General features: G+C 39.9%; 1 protein-coding gene across 1 annotated transcript in view; it reads left to right on the forward strand.

Annotated features, from left to right (window-relative positions):
• LOC107598168 (potassium voltage-gated channel subfamily H member 3-like) overlaps window positions 1–11,367 on the forward strand; it is a 98,711-nt gene extending 87,344 nt beyond the window's left edge. Inside the window, exons 11-15 of the mRNA XM_016289443.1 lie at window positions 3,542–3,756; window positions 7,820–8,076; window positions 8,752–8,852; window positions 9,458–9,510; window positions 10,187–11,367. Of these exons, the coding sequence (XP_016144929.1) occupies window positions 3,542–3,756; window positions 7,820–8,076; window positions 8,752–8,852; window positions 9,458–9,510; window positions 10,187–11,101 (1,541 nt within the window). The 3' untranslated portion in view covers window positions 11,102–11,367. The remainder of the gene's footprint in view (window positions 1–3,541; window positions 3,757–7,819; window positions 8,077–8,751; window positions 8,853–9,457; window positions 9,511–10,186) is intronic.
• Window positions 11,368–16,253: the final 4,886 nt, after the last annotated feature.

Raw genomic sequence — 16,253 nt, forward strand, 5'->3', positions numbered from 1 at the left:
AGTTTGACGACTCCGTTTTCAACTCCACCCCCGACTGCAAGCGGCTACTCTTGTTGACTGCCGTCTGTAGCCGTGCTTCAAGTCGAACGCACCTATTGATGCACATGGGGAGTGAAGGCTGGCCCGTGTGGTCTGATCCAACAGACAAGCTACTATAGCTCAAAAAGCTCATGAAGTTAATGCTGGTTCTGATGGAAAGGTGTCAGAATTCACAGTTTGATGTGTATGGAGCTGCATAACCGCAGACCAGTCAGGGTGCCCATGCCGACCCCTGTACGCCGCCGAAAGCACCAACAGTGGGCATGACATCAGAACTGGACTGCATAACAATGGAAGAATGTTGTGTGGTCTGATGAATCACGTTTTCTTTTACATCACGACAGCCGGGTGCATGTGCGTCGCTTACCTGGGGATCACATGGCACCAGGATGCAATATGGGAAGAAGGCGAGCCGGCGGAGGAAATGTGATGCTTTGTGCAATGTTCTGCTGGGAAACCTTGGGTCCTACCATCCATGTGGATGTTATTTTGACATGTACCAACTACCTAAGCTTTGTTGCAGACCATGTACACTCTTTCGTGGAAACAGTATTCCCTGGTGGATGTGGCCTCTTCCAGCAGGATAATGCGATGGGTCAGGGCTGTTTTGTCAGCAAAAGGGGGGCCAACACAGTATTAGGAAGGTGGTCATAATGTTATGCCTGATCGGAGTATATATTTAATAGCTTTAGAAAGAAGTAGTTTGTGTCACCAAGGCTGCATTTATTTGATTAAAAAAACGTAATATTGTGAAATATTAAAATTTTAAATAACTGTTTGCTATTTTGATATTTTATATATTCCTGTGATGACCGCTGAATTTTCAGCAATCATTACTCTACTCTTCAGAGTCAAATGATCCTTCAGAAATCATAATATGCTGATTTGTGAAACCTTATCGATTTTAAAAACCGTTGTGCTGCTTAATATTTTTCTTGTTTTCCCCAGGATTCTTTGATTTAATTGAAAGTTTAAAAAGAACAGCATTTATTTAAAATAGACATATTTTGTAACATTATAAATGTTTTTACTGTCACATTTGATCAGTTTAATGCATTCTTGCTCAAAAGTATTAATATCTTAAAGTGTATGTGTGTGTGTATGTATATATATATATGATGACACTGGGTATAGTATATAAATCTCACACTTATTACACCTTCCTTTTCCAAAGAGTGAATGGACCATTAGACCATGACATACAGGTACATCTCAATAAATTAGAATGTCATGGAAAAGTTCATTTATTTCAGTAATCTTTAAGATTGAACTATTATATCTTAAAAGGAAGAGGAAAATTAGAGCTGTCAATTAATGCACACACATTCAGGTACACACATATGCCTGCCTGTGTTCCCATGCACATCCACTCACTGTCACCGAGACACTGTTTGGTTCGGTGTTTGGAGGATCTGCGTTTGATGTTGAAAACACACCACCTGCACACACGCAAAGTAATGGCACTTTCCTGTGGCGTTATCGATCTGACAGCTTGACCCGAGGATCCACAGGGGGCTCCGGAGAATACTGGAGAGAGAGAGAGAGAGAGAGAGAGAGAGAGAGAGAGAGAGAATGAGAGACAAACAGATAGACAGCCAGGAAAACAGAGAGAGCAGGAGAGAAAGACACTGAGCAAATTGGCAATGACTGATAAAAAATTTAAGCTTGAAACGAAAGTGAACGATTAGTCAAAACAGACAGCAATAAACACTTATTCTCAGAACCAGACCAATAAAAACACACAGACACACCGATGTCTCTGAGCTGTGTTTGTAGGGGGAGTGATTGTCTTAATTAAAGCTGTGATATGAAATAGCTTCCTCCTCCTAGACTCATGTCACCTCGCAATGAGATTACACGTGTTATTGCACTGTAGAGCTACAGTCTTTTGGGGCTGTAAGGAGAATGAGAGACTGATTCTGAGAGAGGACAAGAAAACAGATATAGAGACAAGGAAAGGAGGAAACAACAAGATGGAGAGTGAGATTCCTCTTCAGGCCCTGTCACATGGCTCACGTCAGTGTTGCCTGATGCATTAAACTCTATGGATTGAATGCACACAAATGACTCTTTTCATTCATGTATATTTACTGTATTGTTTCCAAAGAATCTTGTGAATTATGTTATTGAACATTTAAATTAACCAACAATTTTTCTTGCTACAATCCCATACACACTTCCTGCTTTTTGCTATATATAAACCATCATAAAAATCACGCTTCTGTGACACTTTCATGCCGAGGGCAAATAAGCACATAACACTTAAAATCGCTATAAAATTAAAATTGCAACCAAATTTTCTTTGCGGTTGTGTTTTATATTCAAATGAAATGGCTTTTCAAACAATAAAAAAAAATGTGGGGTGGAACTTGATTTTGTGTTTTGGGAATTGATTGGATTATGGAAAGTGGGTGATGCAAACTGAATAGATGAATGTTTTATGTGAGTGGCTGCTTAAGGAAAAGGGTTGAAACTCATTTGGCCATTGGACAACATTTATTACACAGTTCTCGAACCGGAGCGCATGCCATTAGAAAAAAGGTGTTGAGACAGTGTGGATATGTTAATGTTTTTAATTAAACATTATGAGGGCACTTATAAAAAAAATAAAAATAAATTTTCCATAAAATATAAGAATAGTCCATTTTAATTTCATGGTCTTGATGGAAGTCATGTAATTAATGAAAATATGGAATCATGGGATCGACTAACAAATCAAGAATTTACAAGAACAAGAAAACATCAGTTCAGACCTTGCATGCAGAACAGTCACAAGTAAGATTTCTACCACATTGCTTTTTTATATGTTCTGACTTTTTTGATTGATGCGTAGTTTGCAAATATAGTTTTGGCAGAATACATGGCTACTTTGTCAATGGACAATCGTGTTTTTGCTCATATAGGGAAGCAGAAGAGCACAAGGGGTAAAAGAGCAACAAAAAGAGAGAATAAGAAAGGAAAACAAAACAAACTGCAGCCATTGTGTTCTGCCATGTTATCTTAGATGCATAGAGCTCTTGTAAACATGACTGTACAGACATGCAAACACACACACATACATAATTACCACACCTGCTTACTTGATGAAAGATGCACATATGGTCTACTACCCATCTCTCCCAGCACTGCTGAACTCAGTTGCCTCCAATGTGTGCCAACTGGTGTGCCATCCCCAGAATGCACTGCTCTGACATTTTAGCACACTTCAGAATTTGTCACTGCTTTCATAGTCCCTTTGCACCAAACCAGAACATATTCTTAGCCTCTATGCTGCCTTGTGTGCCTCTCCTGTGTCTCATTTTCAAACCTAGAACAGAAAGTTTTTGCTTAGAACTTTAGCATCTAAGTTTGATTGACACTCTGTCTTTGTTTACTTGTCTGAACACATTTACACAAAATACTGGAGGGATCTAATATGCATATGCAACTTTAAATGTGTATTTATGAATATTGCATGCCTGTTTAAGCCACAAATGATCTTCTATATGCTTTTCTCAAACAGGAAAGGGAGACCTGATTGGATCGGACTCGCTGACAAAAGAGCAGGTGATCAAGACCAACGCAAACGTGAAAGCACTGACGTATTGTGACCTGCAGTACATCAGCCTAAAGGGACTGCGTGAAGTGTTGCGCCTCTATCCTGAATATGCCCAGAAGTTTGTCAGCGAAATTCAGCACGATCTAACCTATAACCTGCGGGAGGGCAGTGGAGCTGACGTGAGTGATGCTTGCAAGCATACATGATGGTATTCAGGGCAAAGGGTGACAATCCCAGTGTATTACCTTTGATTCTACATCTATGACTGTAAAGGTCAAGCAGTGTGTACATGTGCTTTTTTTAGCCCGAATCATGTGCATGAGGGACTGAGGCAATTACCACAAATGTACAGGGCAGGACTCAATACATCTCCTAGGATTGGATTATCAATATTGTACGGTTGTGCAGTGGAGCTGATATGAGTCCTATAAATAGTGCATTATTCAAATAGACAAACACGATAATAGTGCCTTCATGAGCATCATGGTTCATATTCTCTGCTGTAGTAGATATATAAAATAGAAACATGTTACATACAGTGTACATACATACAGTTTTTGGAAATTTTGGAAACCCAAAAATGAAAATTCTGTAATCATTTACTCCAACCTACAAAATATAAAAGAATACTCTGTACTGGTGTTGTTTAATTACAAACAAAGGTAGGAAAGGGAAAGAAAAGAAAAGAAAACTAGACCTGGAACCATGCAAATACTATTTGAGGCTACTTTCTTCTCCATGACAAGTAGATTAGAAACAGAAAGTTGTGCAGCATTGCTTTGTGTACGGTAATAACTGGGGCAACCATTGTATTTATGCTTTTCGTGCTGAACATTCGGGCTGGTGTGAAGTCACTTTAGAAAAAAACATTTGCCAAATGAATAAAAATGCAAGAAATGTAAATCTGTAACCCTCTACTGCACACCCAGTTGTCCATAGTGAATTGTGCATGTAGAGTTCAGAGTTACTCAATCAATTCATGTGCCGTGATCTACAGACTGGAGGTATGTGTGTGTAACGCTGCACTGCCCACACCCACAAGCAGCAGAATACAAAATGGATCCCCATCTGCTGTCTTTGGCATCTTTCCTTCCTTCTTGCACATTCTTGAAGTCTGTGTCCTTTCCCTGACTTAGATAAAGCCTCACCTTCAGGATGCACATATATGCCTGTGCATGAGACCCCTCTCTTACACACACACACACACACACACACACACACACTCCCAGCCTTGAGTGTAACTTGCAAGGACAGGAATAGCAGCAGGCTGCAGTTTGGAGTGTGTCGATACTAAGAATAGCATAGAGGGAAGGCGGGTACTCTGTGCTGGCTGGGTCCCCCGCGCCTCGAGCTAAGATTGGATCCTGTAAGATAAAAATAGCACTGAAGTGTGAGGCGTGGGGGTGGGTGTGCCTCTTTTCTGTCCTTTTCACATTTTCCTGCAGTGCTGCTTCTGCAAGGTGTCACATGCAGCTTTCACTCTAGCTGGAGAAAGATATTGCTGTGTTTGAGGAGAGAAAGAGGGAGATAAAGTGAGAAAGAGAGGGAAGGAACGGACAATGGCTGGTGTAGTGGCAGGGACATAATATGTCAATGTATACGAGATACTGTTGCAGTTTAACCTTACCTCAAATCGAGAGGTTTTCAATCGAATATACAATTTTCTCATAGCATTATGAAGGGATTTGCTTGACCTAGACCACCCAGAACACCCTATCGGCTGTATAGCAATGCACTCTCAAAACACCTTAGCAACCGCATAGAAATGCCCCGGCAACCAGCAACAATAGCTTGACATCTTGGCAGTAACTTTTGCATATGCAAGCACTTCATTTCCTTCATTTTCCTAAAAATCAAGTTTGTTTGTGCCATGAGACATAACGGATCAGCATCAATGCTCATTTCACATGTGTGCAACCCCAGAATGCACAAAGAATACCAATGAGCGCACACTCACACATACATTTGCACGTAATTGCAGAGCTGGTGAGAATAGAAATGTGATTACTGGGCATTACTATTACTGTTTGTCTGTGTGTGTTTGTGTACTAGCATTTCCTTCATTTTCCTAAAAATCAAGTTTGTTTGTGCCATGAGACATAACGGATCAGCATCAATGCTCATTTCACATGTGTGCAACCCCAGAATGCACAAAGAATACCGATGAGCGCACACTCACACATACATTTGCACGTAATTGCAGAGCTGGTGAGAATAGAAATGTGATTACTGGGCATTACTATTACTGTTTGTCTGTGTGTGTTTGTGTACTAGGGCTTTGGAGGAAAAAGGTAATGTATTCTTTCCTCTCTTTCTTGTTATACTTAGCTGTGATTGACTGAATTTGGCGACTCGAGGGACATGGAAATGCCCGAATAAACACCTCGTTCTCTCTCGCTCTCTGGAGGAGGGGAGGGAAAGAAAGTGAAAACTTCTGTAGAAACACCAATTTAAGCATCTTACACACATGCACACACGCTCCCCTCGTGCCACTGGAGTCTGTGTTACTAAGATTGGAAGGAGATGGCTAAAAATAAATTCTGCTTTAGGTGGGGTGTGGGACTGCAGTCGGAGCGTGGGGGTGGAGATCATGAGAGCAACGGGGAAAAAAACAAGATGTGAAGAGAGAGGCAGAGTGCGGAGAATGGGAGGGGGATTGTAGATAAAGATGGAGAGATTTCAGTCAAATTGAATAGGGCAGAGCAAATGTAGGGATGGGAAGAAAGGGAAGGGGGAGACGTTCATTAAGATTTGCTCAAATTGTTATTATTTTTCAGTCTCTTTCCTCCTTGGTTATGTGATGGAGTTTGTTAGTAATACAGGGATGCGGGCTGTGTGTGTGTTGCCACCCTATAGCGACGGACAGTGATTGACACAGTCTTTTATGTGTTTTGACAAAACAAAAATAAACAGTGCCGCCTCTCCTCTCTGCAACCTCTTCTGTGGTTGCCGCAGGATTACACTGCTTGCAGCCATTCTTTTTATGACATTCTAAGAACATGCAGTGCTGAGAGTTAACAACGAAGAAATCAAAATCAATTTCAGCTTCTACAAAGAAGAGTGTTTTTGTGTGCAACAATACAATGGAAAGTGCAATGGAAAATATACAGAAAGTTGAGGCGGAGAAACATGGTAGAAATGAAGAGAGGAACAAGAAAAATCAACAGGCTGTGTTAGTCTGCCACGCACTGGTCATGACTCTTTACTACCCATTTGAATTTTCAGATTTACTTGCTATTGAAGACCAAGAATGGTTTTTATAAATGTAAATTGTTCTTTAATACCTAGATTTTTATTTTTTAGAAGGAAGTACTAATGCTTGCAAGGTAGCAGTAGAATAGTGTTAATGTTAGAGTTAACCCTAGGTTCAACACAATTCCACAGTGAAAAGTGATTATAGATGGCTAAATAATGTAAGATCACAAATTAGCTTGCAAATAAATGCAGGTGAGAAGGCCGGTCACTATTCAGTATGCAGATATTGCAGTCAGATTGTTGTCAATTTGAACTTGAACATTTTGTTCAAGACTATGAATGGAGGATTTTCAAACTGTAATAAATGTATATACACTAATGTTCATGTTTTTTGAAAGAAATCTCTTTATTTGATAAAAAATACAGTAATATTGTGAAATATTGTTACAACTTAAAACAACTTTTCTAATCTATCTTAAAATGTCATTTATTTCTGTCACATGATCCTTATTCTAATTTTCTTTCTATCATTCAATCATTCAAGACATTGTCCTTGAAGGGTTTTTAGAGTTTATTTTGCAGAATTAAACAGACAGACTGTCTGTACATTATTCCAGTTATTATTACACAGCTACTGTACTTATCAAATAAATCAGTACATAGACATTAAAAATCTATTTATGTTAACATGTTTTTAATAAGTGCCATGAAAGAGTCCATAGAAAGATATTAGGTCACATCAAAATGAAGCTTTCCAGAGAGATGTGTAATAGAAAATAAATGTCCAAGATATACATCTCAAAAATAGAATACACCTGAAATTAAAAAGGTTCAAATTATATTATATAAAAAAATGAGCAGAATCAGAAAATTAAGACGTGTACAAGGTGAAGAATAAAAAAAGATTAGCACAGTGTTACTTTGCAAGTACTGTAGTAAAATATTATGACAAGCTCTAATTATACCACTTCTGCTGATCGAAGGCATGTGTATCTACTGCGTTTCATACTGACATAAACATAACTAAATCTGCTCTGTCTCTCTCAGCTGGACTGGGAAAGCAATGGTGGTCTGGGGAAGAAACTTCCTGCTATCCGTGAGGACGAGGAGAATGATGAAGAGCAGCACTCAGTATCAAGGGCGCCACGTTCTCCTCTTCGCCTCACCCGGGGCCTCAGCTCCCCCCTGCGATCACCTCTCCTCCCCCCTCGCCCCTTCCGCCCTCCGTCAGACCACACGCGACCCGCCACCCTCCAGATCCCTGTGGTCAGTTTCAGCAGCGTCCCTCCAGAACTCAGCCCCAGGTACACATACACATCGCACATCACATCCTCAATGAGCTGCGGCCCTCTGGTGGCTCTCACAAGAACTTTACAGATTCATAATTTAGAAGTATCCAGCTACCATGACAACCAATTTGGGTGGAATTGCTGCCTGCTCTAGTGATTGGCTCTTAAATTTTACACTAAGAAATCAAGGCTTATCTAAAGCTTAAATTTAATAAGCAAAAAGTTAAGAAATCCATTTCTACCTAGGCATTTTTATATTACATTACCAGTCAAAAGTTTGGAATAATTAAGATCTTATGTTTTTGCAAGACGTCTCTTATGCTCATCAAAGCTGCATTTATTTGATTAAATATACAGTAAAAACAGTAATATTTTAAAGCATTATTACAATATAAAATAACTGTTTTATATTTTAAGATGGAATTTATTCCTGTGACGGCAAAGCTGAATTTTCAGCAGCCATTATTTCAGTTTTCAATGTCACATGATCCTTTAGAAATCATCATAGGAATAAATAAGAGTTTAAAATATATTAAAATAGAAAACAGTTTTTTAAAAGTTACTAATGCTATTTTAATATTATTTTTAATATTATTATTTCAGTTATTTTTAACCACACTGATTGAATCTCTTACCAGCTCTTGATCAGCTGTACATGAACAATAATGCATTTGTCTGATGTCTCTGCAGGTTTGTGGACGGCATAGAGACAGAAAGCAATTCCAGCTCAACACAAAGGTTTGAGTTCGGTCCCACCCTACCTCAGAGCGGTCCTCCATCCCCTTCCCCAGGTACAAACACAACTACAAAGCAGAATGCGATTTCTGAAAGGAAATATTATCAAGTGATATTTCCAAAAATAGACTGTCTTGCACAATCAGACTTATTCTGCAGCTTATTCTGTCCAAGAACCGCCCACTTAGACAGGAAGGGACCATCTGACCAATATGTAAAACTGCCAACTTGTTTTTTTAATGTGACATTTAGGGCTGGTACATCTGAAATTGGATATGAACCTCAAAGCAATACAGAATATTTTGCTGCTCAGGGATATTTGTCCCACTAAATGTCTCAATCAAAACTCTTCAGTAACTTTGAGGAATAAGATTTGATGCCACAGACCTTGAACTTTACAAACCTTAGCAAATCCATTTATTATTTTTCCCCCTCTCAATCATTCATCATAGCAGCCTGGGAATTACTAATGCAACTTTAATTCCGATGTACAATGACTTTAAAGCTGGCCAATCAGATTGCAGCTCTTACAAGTTTTGTGTGCAATATGCATCAGAAGGCCAGGGAACAGTTTTATTCATCCATCCAAGCCTCCCTCACTGTTTGCTTAAAAAAATGTTTTTAAAACAACTTACTTTGTTTTGTGTGCATCTGTGTGCAGTGAACCAGGAGCAGCTGGAGACCAAGCAGAGCATCACCAAACTGAGTGAGGAGGTAAATGAAACAAACATATACAATCAGAATTAATCAAATTATATTATATAATCAGTGTGATGCAAACCTCTAGACCAATTCCGGTCTCAAGTACTACAACACTGTGGATAGAATTTTAGTGCTCGGCACCGGAATAGGTCTCGAGTCTGGGTCAAGACCAAGACCATGGAAATACGGTCTTGAACTCAGACAAACTCCTGAGTACTACAACATTACTCAATATGCAGGTTATAAAATCCCTTTATATCTGTGAAGATGTGTGAAAAGTAGATCAGGCTCTACCAAAACCAATAAGCCACTAGAGGCCATGCATTACATTGATTTTATCACTTTTAAAGGGTGTAAGACAAGTGGCTTATTGATTTTTGTAAAAAGGCTGCTCTACAGCACTATCATAAAAGACATCTTTGTTCAGTAAGTACAAGATAGTAAACAAAATAAACCCAGAGAGATTGATCAGGACCTGGATGCTAAGTGAAAAGCTCTTCATATCCTAAAACGACTTAATTTTGTGACAGCGGAATGATTCAAGAGACATGCAGCCACTACACCCATAAGGAAATAGTTACCTGGGACATTGTTTAATGTGAATAGTTTTGAATGAAGAACATCCAGTTAGATTTTATAGCCAGAACTATATGTTCCATAACTTACATTCTGCTGATCTCATTCACAGATGACTAGTCTATCCCAGCAAGTCTCTCAGCTGAGCAAAGAGCTACAGGAAATGACACGTCTCCTCCGGCCCTTGCTTGTCATTGGATCTCAACCTCTCCAGACAGCCCTTAGGCCAACAATGCCTCCATCTCCCAGCAGTAGCAGCAGTCCAACAATATTCACGCCACCAGCTCCTTCGCCCACAGCCATATCGTCTGCACCGCTCAGATCTACTTGCACCCTATCGGACAACGCAGACACTGGGAGCATTGGCTTGCCCAGCTGTCTCATACCCACCAACATGCCGCAGAGACCCCAAGCACAGGCTCAGGCAGGCTGTTCGAGGGAACCTTACTTTCCAGTCCTTCTTTCTCCAGTGACAGCCCAAACGGAGGGGGAAGGCACTCAGGCAGCTCCGGCCCAGCCAACGCAAGCCAGCCACCCCCTATCCCCATCTCTAACCTTTTCCTTCTCGCTCCCTTCTTTCCGCTCCCAATCTACTTCCTGCTCTCCCTGCCAGGGTCCTCACCGACCTGCCAGTCACAGCAGAGGTTTGCTACCTCGACCCCCCTCACAGGACACCCCACCTCTACCGCTGTCTCATTGCTCTGCACCACCCTCGATCAGTAACTCCCCTGGTGACCACAGGCTGGGAATCAGTCAGTTTCCCTCATCCCCTTCCTCCACTGCCACCGCCCCTCAGGTCCAGCCACGGCCGTGCACCCCTCCTTCTTGTCCGCACACCTCCCCAACCTTGCCCTGCTTCCTGGAGTCCCTGCCAGAAACCCAGGCCTCTTTTGTCACTTCACAGTCCCCGCAGAACCCCAGGCCGGGACCTCCTCAGTTAGAGTTTGAGATGCAAGAATGGGCAGCAGGAGGAAGGCCTTCCACAGAGCATATCAGCTTCATAGATGAAGAGGGACGGCCACTGTGAGAGACTGAAAGATGAATACTACGATTAGTTGACTTAGCAAATAGGGGAGTGGTGAACTGGGCTGTGACTGCAGTTACCCCAACACACCTACATTCTGAATGACAGACAAAACTGATTGCTGTTCCTTCAGGACGATACTCTTGTAATTGGATAGCTTGTGGCTCTTTTCTAAACCCTAGTGAGCTGCCTACTTTTACAGACAGCATTTTTAGGCATCATAGGCAATTAGGCATGGTACGGACACCTTTTTCAAATGGCAGACATCTAAAATGATGCTGTCTTAAAAGATACATTGTTTTGGCTAAAATCTATGTCACTATTGTATGTATGCATCATGGATAAGACATCTCCGAATGCATCCATTGAAAAGTTTTATCCAGGAGTGTCCTACTTATTACATGAAACAAAAACACACAAGAGACTAATGCTGCATTTATACCATGCCGTAATTACTGTTATTCTAATTATTATTGCATTAAGTCATAGTCAATTATGAGAATTATTAGACATAAGTATTACAGAAAAAATACACTGCTATTTTGAGTGTTCCCACATGATGTTGCAGTGATCAGGTGGTACAAGTTCAAGCTTTGATGGTTTTTAGACTGGGTTTGGGAACTTGTCAGGTTGAGGGACAATTGCTACCAATGAAAACGGTTTCAATTCAGTCATTTATGAGGTTCCTTTTTGGTTAGAATGCTACTTTAGATTGTAGCTGCCTATGCAGACAGCTTACAATAAGGCAGCGTACTATGATTTGGAACAGAGCCACTGTGGCATTCAACACTTGAGAGCACCTCATTACCTGACACCAGTCAGTTACTCTCCTCCGAGCACAACTTCATGAAGTTCCTCTTCTAAAGGCATTCTAGGGTCTTCACAGGCATCATAATCAACATAAAGCATGGTGACCAGAACTGCGAAGATCCTGCTTTGGTCATACCTTGCTATGGGAGTTTAATATAACAAGTGAAAGTGCACTGATTAACTTGCATGGCTGTGCACTAATCATGCACAGAATACAGGAATTGTCAGGTGGTATTTCTTATCTCTGTATTACCAAAACAATGTTTTTACTCTACAAATTACCCACTTTGCAAATAGAGTTCATATTTGAATTTCCAGATTTGGTAAATGAATAAGCTGTCACAACACATTATCCATAATACTTCATTTGTTTCATCCAGACTGTCCCAGGCTACTTAACACATTCACTAACAAGAATCATGAGTTGCATATTCAGTCAGAATGGAGACCTTGGGAAATGCCTGTCCTCCACTTCTGGAAAATTATCAATTAATAAGCTGAAAGTGTAACCAAGCACACACACACACACATACATACATATATATATGCACATACAACCAGGGTCCAGATAGATAGATAGATCGATCAATAACAGAGAACAATCTACAAATACTTGTTCTTTTCTGAAATACTGTTAATCTCCATTGCTCAAAATTTGAAAGAATATTAGCTGTGGGTATACCACTGTTCAACTAACATGTTTGACAACATGCTCCTCAGCAAAGGTTAGTCTAGCCTTTTGATTCTTTCTGCTGATGAGAGGCTTGGTCACTACAGATTACGCTTTCAGTACGACTTCTCTTAAATGTGCCGAGTCAGATCCATACCCTGTTCAGCACTGGTGAGCAATTTCAGCTGCAGTGTTGAACCGATTCCCCATTGAGTCTCTCTGCATTATCCTGTCTTCTAGTGCATTTGTCTTACGTGGACAACCAGCCTTTTTGGGGGACTTGAATCAATTAGTGTCATTTTAAAGATGCAATATTCAAGAAAGTACAGATTTGGAACGACAAACTTCTCGTGCAGTGGCTGAAAGGGTCATCGCTCTGGCCTACATCTGGACAACCTTCTGTCGCAGGATTTCAGTCACCTTAGAGCTGCCCGTCATCTTGCAATCTCAGTGAAAATTAGAGGAATGCTGCCAGTTAAATAGGGTTTGTCATATAATTAAGAAAATTAGCACCAGATGCCAGATTAACACCAATAACTTGGAGGTGTCTGTAAGTGTTCTCTAATTTTGATCAGAATTCTTTTTCAAATATCTCATGTATTTATACTGTGCTTAACAATATGATTAATTTATGAAATATGCTTAAAAACGGGCCTTTTACTCCTGTTAGAATGACTTCAAATAGGACTAAGGGGTGACCTTGAAATTTAGGAATTTGTAGGTTGTTCTCTAATTTTGATCTCTATTGTGTGTATGTATATATATATATTATATATATATATATATATATTCCCAATCACAAATTATTTATTTAGCACTTTGTCCCTTGTATAGTTGCAGCAACTAGCGCAGAACATTGTGTCGCTCACAGTATCAGTTAAGCCACCCATCACAAAACAAAACTCATCTCGACTTTCTTTATAATTTGGTTTCATTTCAGTGGTTTAAATGTGCCGCCACATTTCCGGAGCTATGACAATGAAAGAAAACTAAAGTTTTGATGTTACATTTCCCATTGAGTTAAAAGTTCAAATGTTCACTTGCATTGCTTAGAATGGATTTGTTCAAGTTGCAGAGCGGCCAAAACTATTGTTCATACAGTGTAAAAATAAATTATAATTGAAAAAAATACCGTTATATGTTGAAATCACTAAAAGCATTACCAGCCATCTGGCTGTTTCATTTACTCGCCAAAGCCAATTTACTCACATTTGCACTTGGCAAGTGTTAATTGTTGACCCTGCACAGACACCATGCATGATATGCCAAGCACTTTAATATATAGTAGCCTAATAAGTCATGTTCTGTTGCCCAAGTTACTCCTATCTCCTTTAAAAGAAGTCATAAAAGGCATACTTAAGACAATTATCAGAATACCGTACTTGGAAAAAAATGGTCAAACTACAATCATTGTAACATGCGAAACAGTAATAATATTTAGCAGTCAGACTATGAAGGGGTCGGCATGTCAGATACTGGGCAGCCCATGCAGGGTTCTGAGAGCTTGGCATGACACCTAATAAACAGCCAGAGAAGTTAGCATATCTACAACTGAAATAAACACATATACACAGCTTTAGCCATTCTGCCAGCGTGCCTTCTCATTAAACATATACAAAACATCCTTTAGCGCTCCCCATTTTTCAGCGTTCACAATACTTATCAAAAGCTGTTGGTCATATATCACAGTAGAGAGCACTGCACTTTTATTTCACTGTTCTATTTATTTGAATGATTTTATGTATGTATTTATCGGAGTTTCCCATGAGGAACCTCACAGATGATTCTCGCAGCTGGTGCCCACGGAAGCAGAAACACCTCAAACTGAATTAGTTTCTCACCACCGTGTGATTATGGATTTCAGTAATGAAGACCACCTCAGCATCTCTGATATCTGATGACCAGCAACAGACTGGCTAAAACCGAGCAGCCAGTGTCACCTCTTTTCTCTAGCTGCCATATAATTTGGCACATCTCTTGGAACCATACAGATATCATCTCATTTTATTAGTTTGAAGAGGACACATGGCACATGCGCCATCTGTCCATCCTTACTAACGTGCACTTGCTTGAATAGGAAAGAGGCACGTTGTTTATAACACAATAGAATACTTTGGTTTCTATTTTCTTTACCTAGGTCAGGGGGTATGAATATGAATAGTAGGAACATTGATGGACTTTGGGGTTTCCTGCATGTCCATTTAATTTGCATGAGGAATGTGCCTGCATATATGAGGGGAGGGGTTGGGCTGCACGACCCAAGGCAAACGGGTCAGATGTATTTTATTAACTGTAATGAGCTTTATGAGAGATGCTTACCAAGATAATAAAACAACAGGTGATGTTTTATAAGAATAAAGACTCCTGTGTTCCTTTTAAAACAACGTTATCCAAAATACAAATGTAATTTGTTATTTCAAAACAGCCAAATATTCACTTTAGTTTGTTACTTTATTGTTCTTTTTTTGAGGGGGGGGGGGGGGGGGGGGGGGGGGGAATCAAGTAAATAAATGCATTAAAGGGATAGTTCAGCCAAAAAATGTACATCAGTGACATCAGTGGTTCAACCTTAATTTTACACTGTTTGGATTCAAACCATAGACTGTAAGAAAAGGTTGACCACGCATCTCCACTTCCTTCCACTATAGAAAATTGAAGCCAAAACATCAGTATTGCCAATGACGTCATTTGGAGCCAGAGTCTGTGCAGTAGTGATTGTGAGGGAGAGCCGCAATATCAAAGTCCCGCCCAAAAGACCCAATTGCAAGCTCCCAGTCATGACAACACACCCAGTTTTTATAGCATCAAATAACTAATTAAAAGCAAACTTATTAGAGAAACAGACACTTGAACAAACATCAGTGTGATAAGAATGATGGAAACCATCTTTGGGAAACATTTAAGAGTAATTAGATTTTTTTTTTTTTTGTTTAGCTTAGCTTACGTCCCATTCGTTTACTTGGAGAGGGCAGGGTTTATGACCTGTAGTGGAGTCAGCCACCAGATAGCGATCAAAATGTTTTGGCTTCGCTTTTCAGGATGCGTACTTATCTTGATTCAAATGTGTTTTACCCTATATGAACACCAAGCATGTCTAAAGCATGTGATAACTGATAGACTTCATCTTCAGTAAGTTATTCAGAACATTTTGGTTTTTCTGCAACTTTTTTTTTTTTTTGGTAGCAAAAGTAGAAGATTATATTATTCGGGGGGAAAAAGGGCCACAGGCAGGATTCAAACCTGTTTTTCCTACATGAGCACCAAGGCATGACATTTCTGAAGCTTGTGCCTCATATCCAAGCTCTTTTGTGCCGAAAAGCCCTTCCCGACCCAAAAAAAACTAAAAAAGACACAAAGCAGTGGGCTGCTCCATGGCAGAGGCCTGCATATATTTGAGTGGAAACATTCAATATAGAGCTTCAAAAAGTGGGAGTTCTGAAGAGACTGATTCATGTAAAGATAAAGGGAGTGAAAATGGGAAAACAAAGAACCTGTGTAAAGAGCAAACAAACTTTCACCTTCTGCTTGGATGGTTTCTACGAAATGTCTTTGTATATGACCCAACATGCTGCCTCTCCAGATATACCCACATCAGCCTATATTACAGAGAGGAAAATACAAAGGGGAAAAACAACCTGAAAAGGAAATTAAAAATCCAAAAAATATATTTATATA

Source organism: Sinocyclocheilus grahami, unplaced genomic scaffold, assembly GCF_001515645.1.
Source record: "Sinocyclocheilus grahami isolate Dianchi unplaced genomic scaffold, SAMN03320097.WGS_v1.1 scaffold246.1, whole genome shotgun sequence".
Taxonomy (NCBI): domain Eukaryota; kingdom Metazoa; phylum Chordata; class Actinopteri; order Cypriniformes; family Cyprinidae; genus Sinocyclocheilus; species Sinocyclocheilus grahami.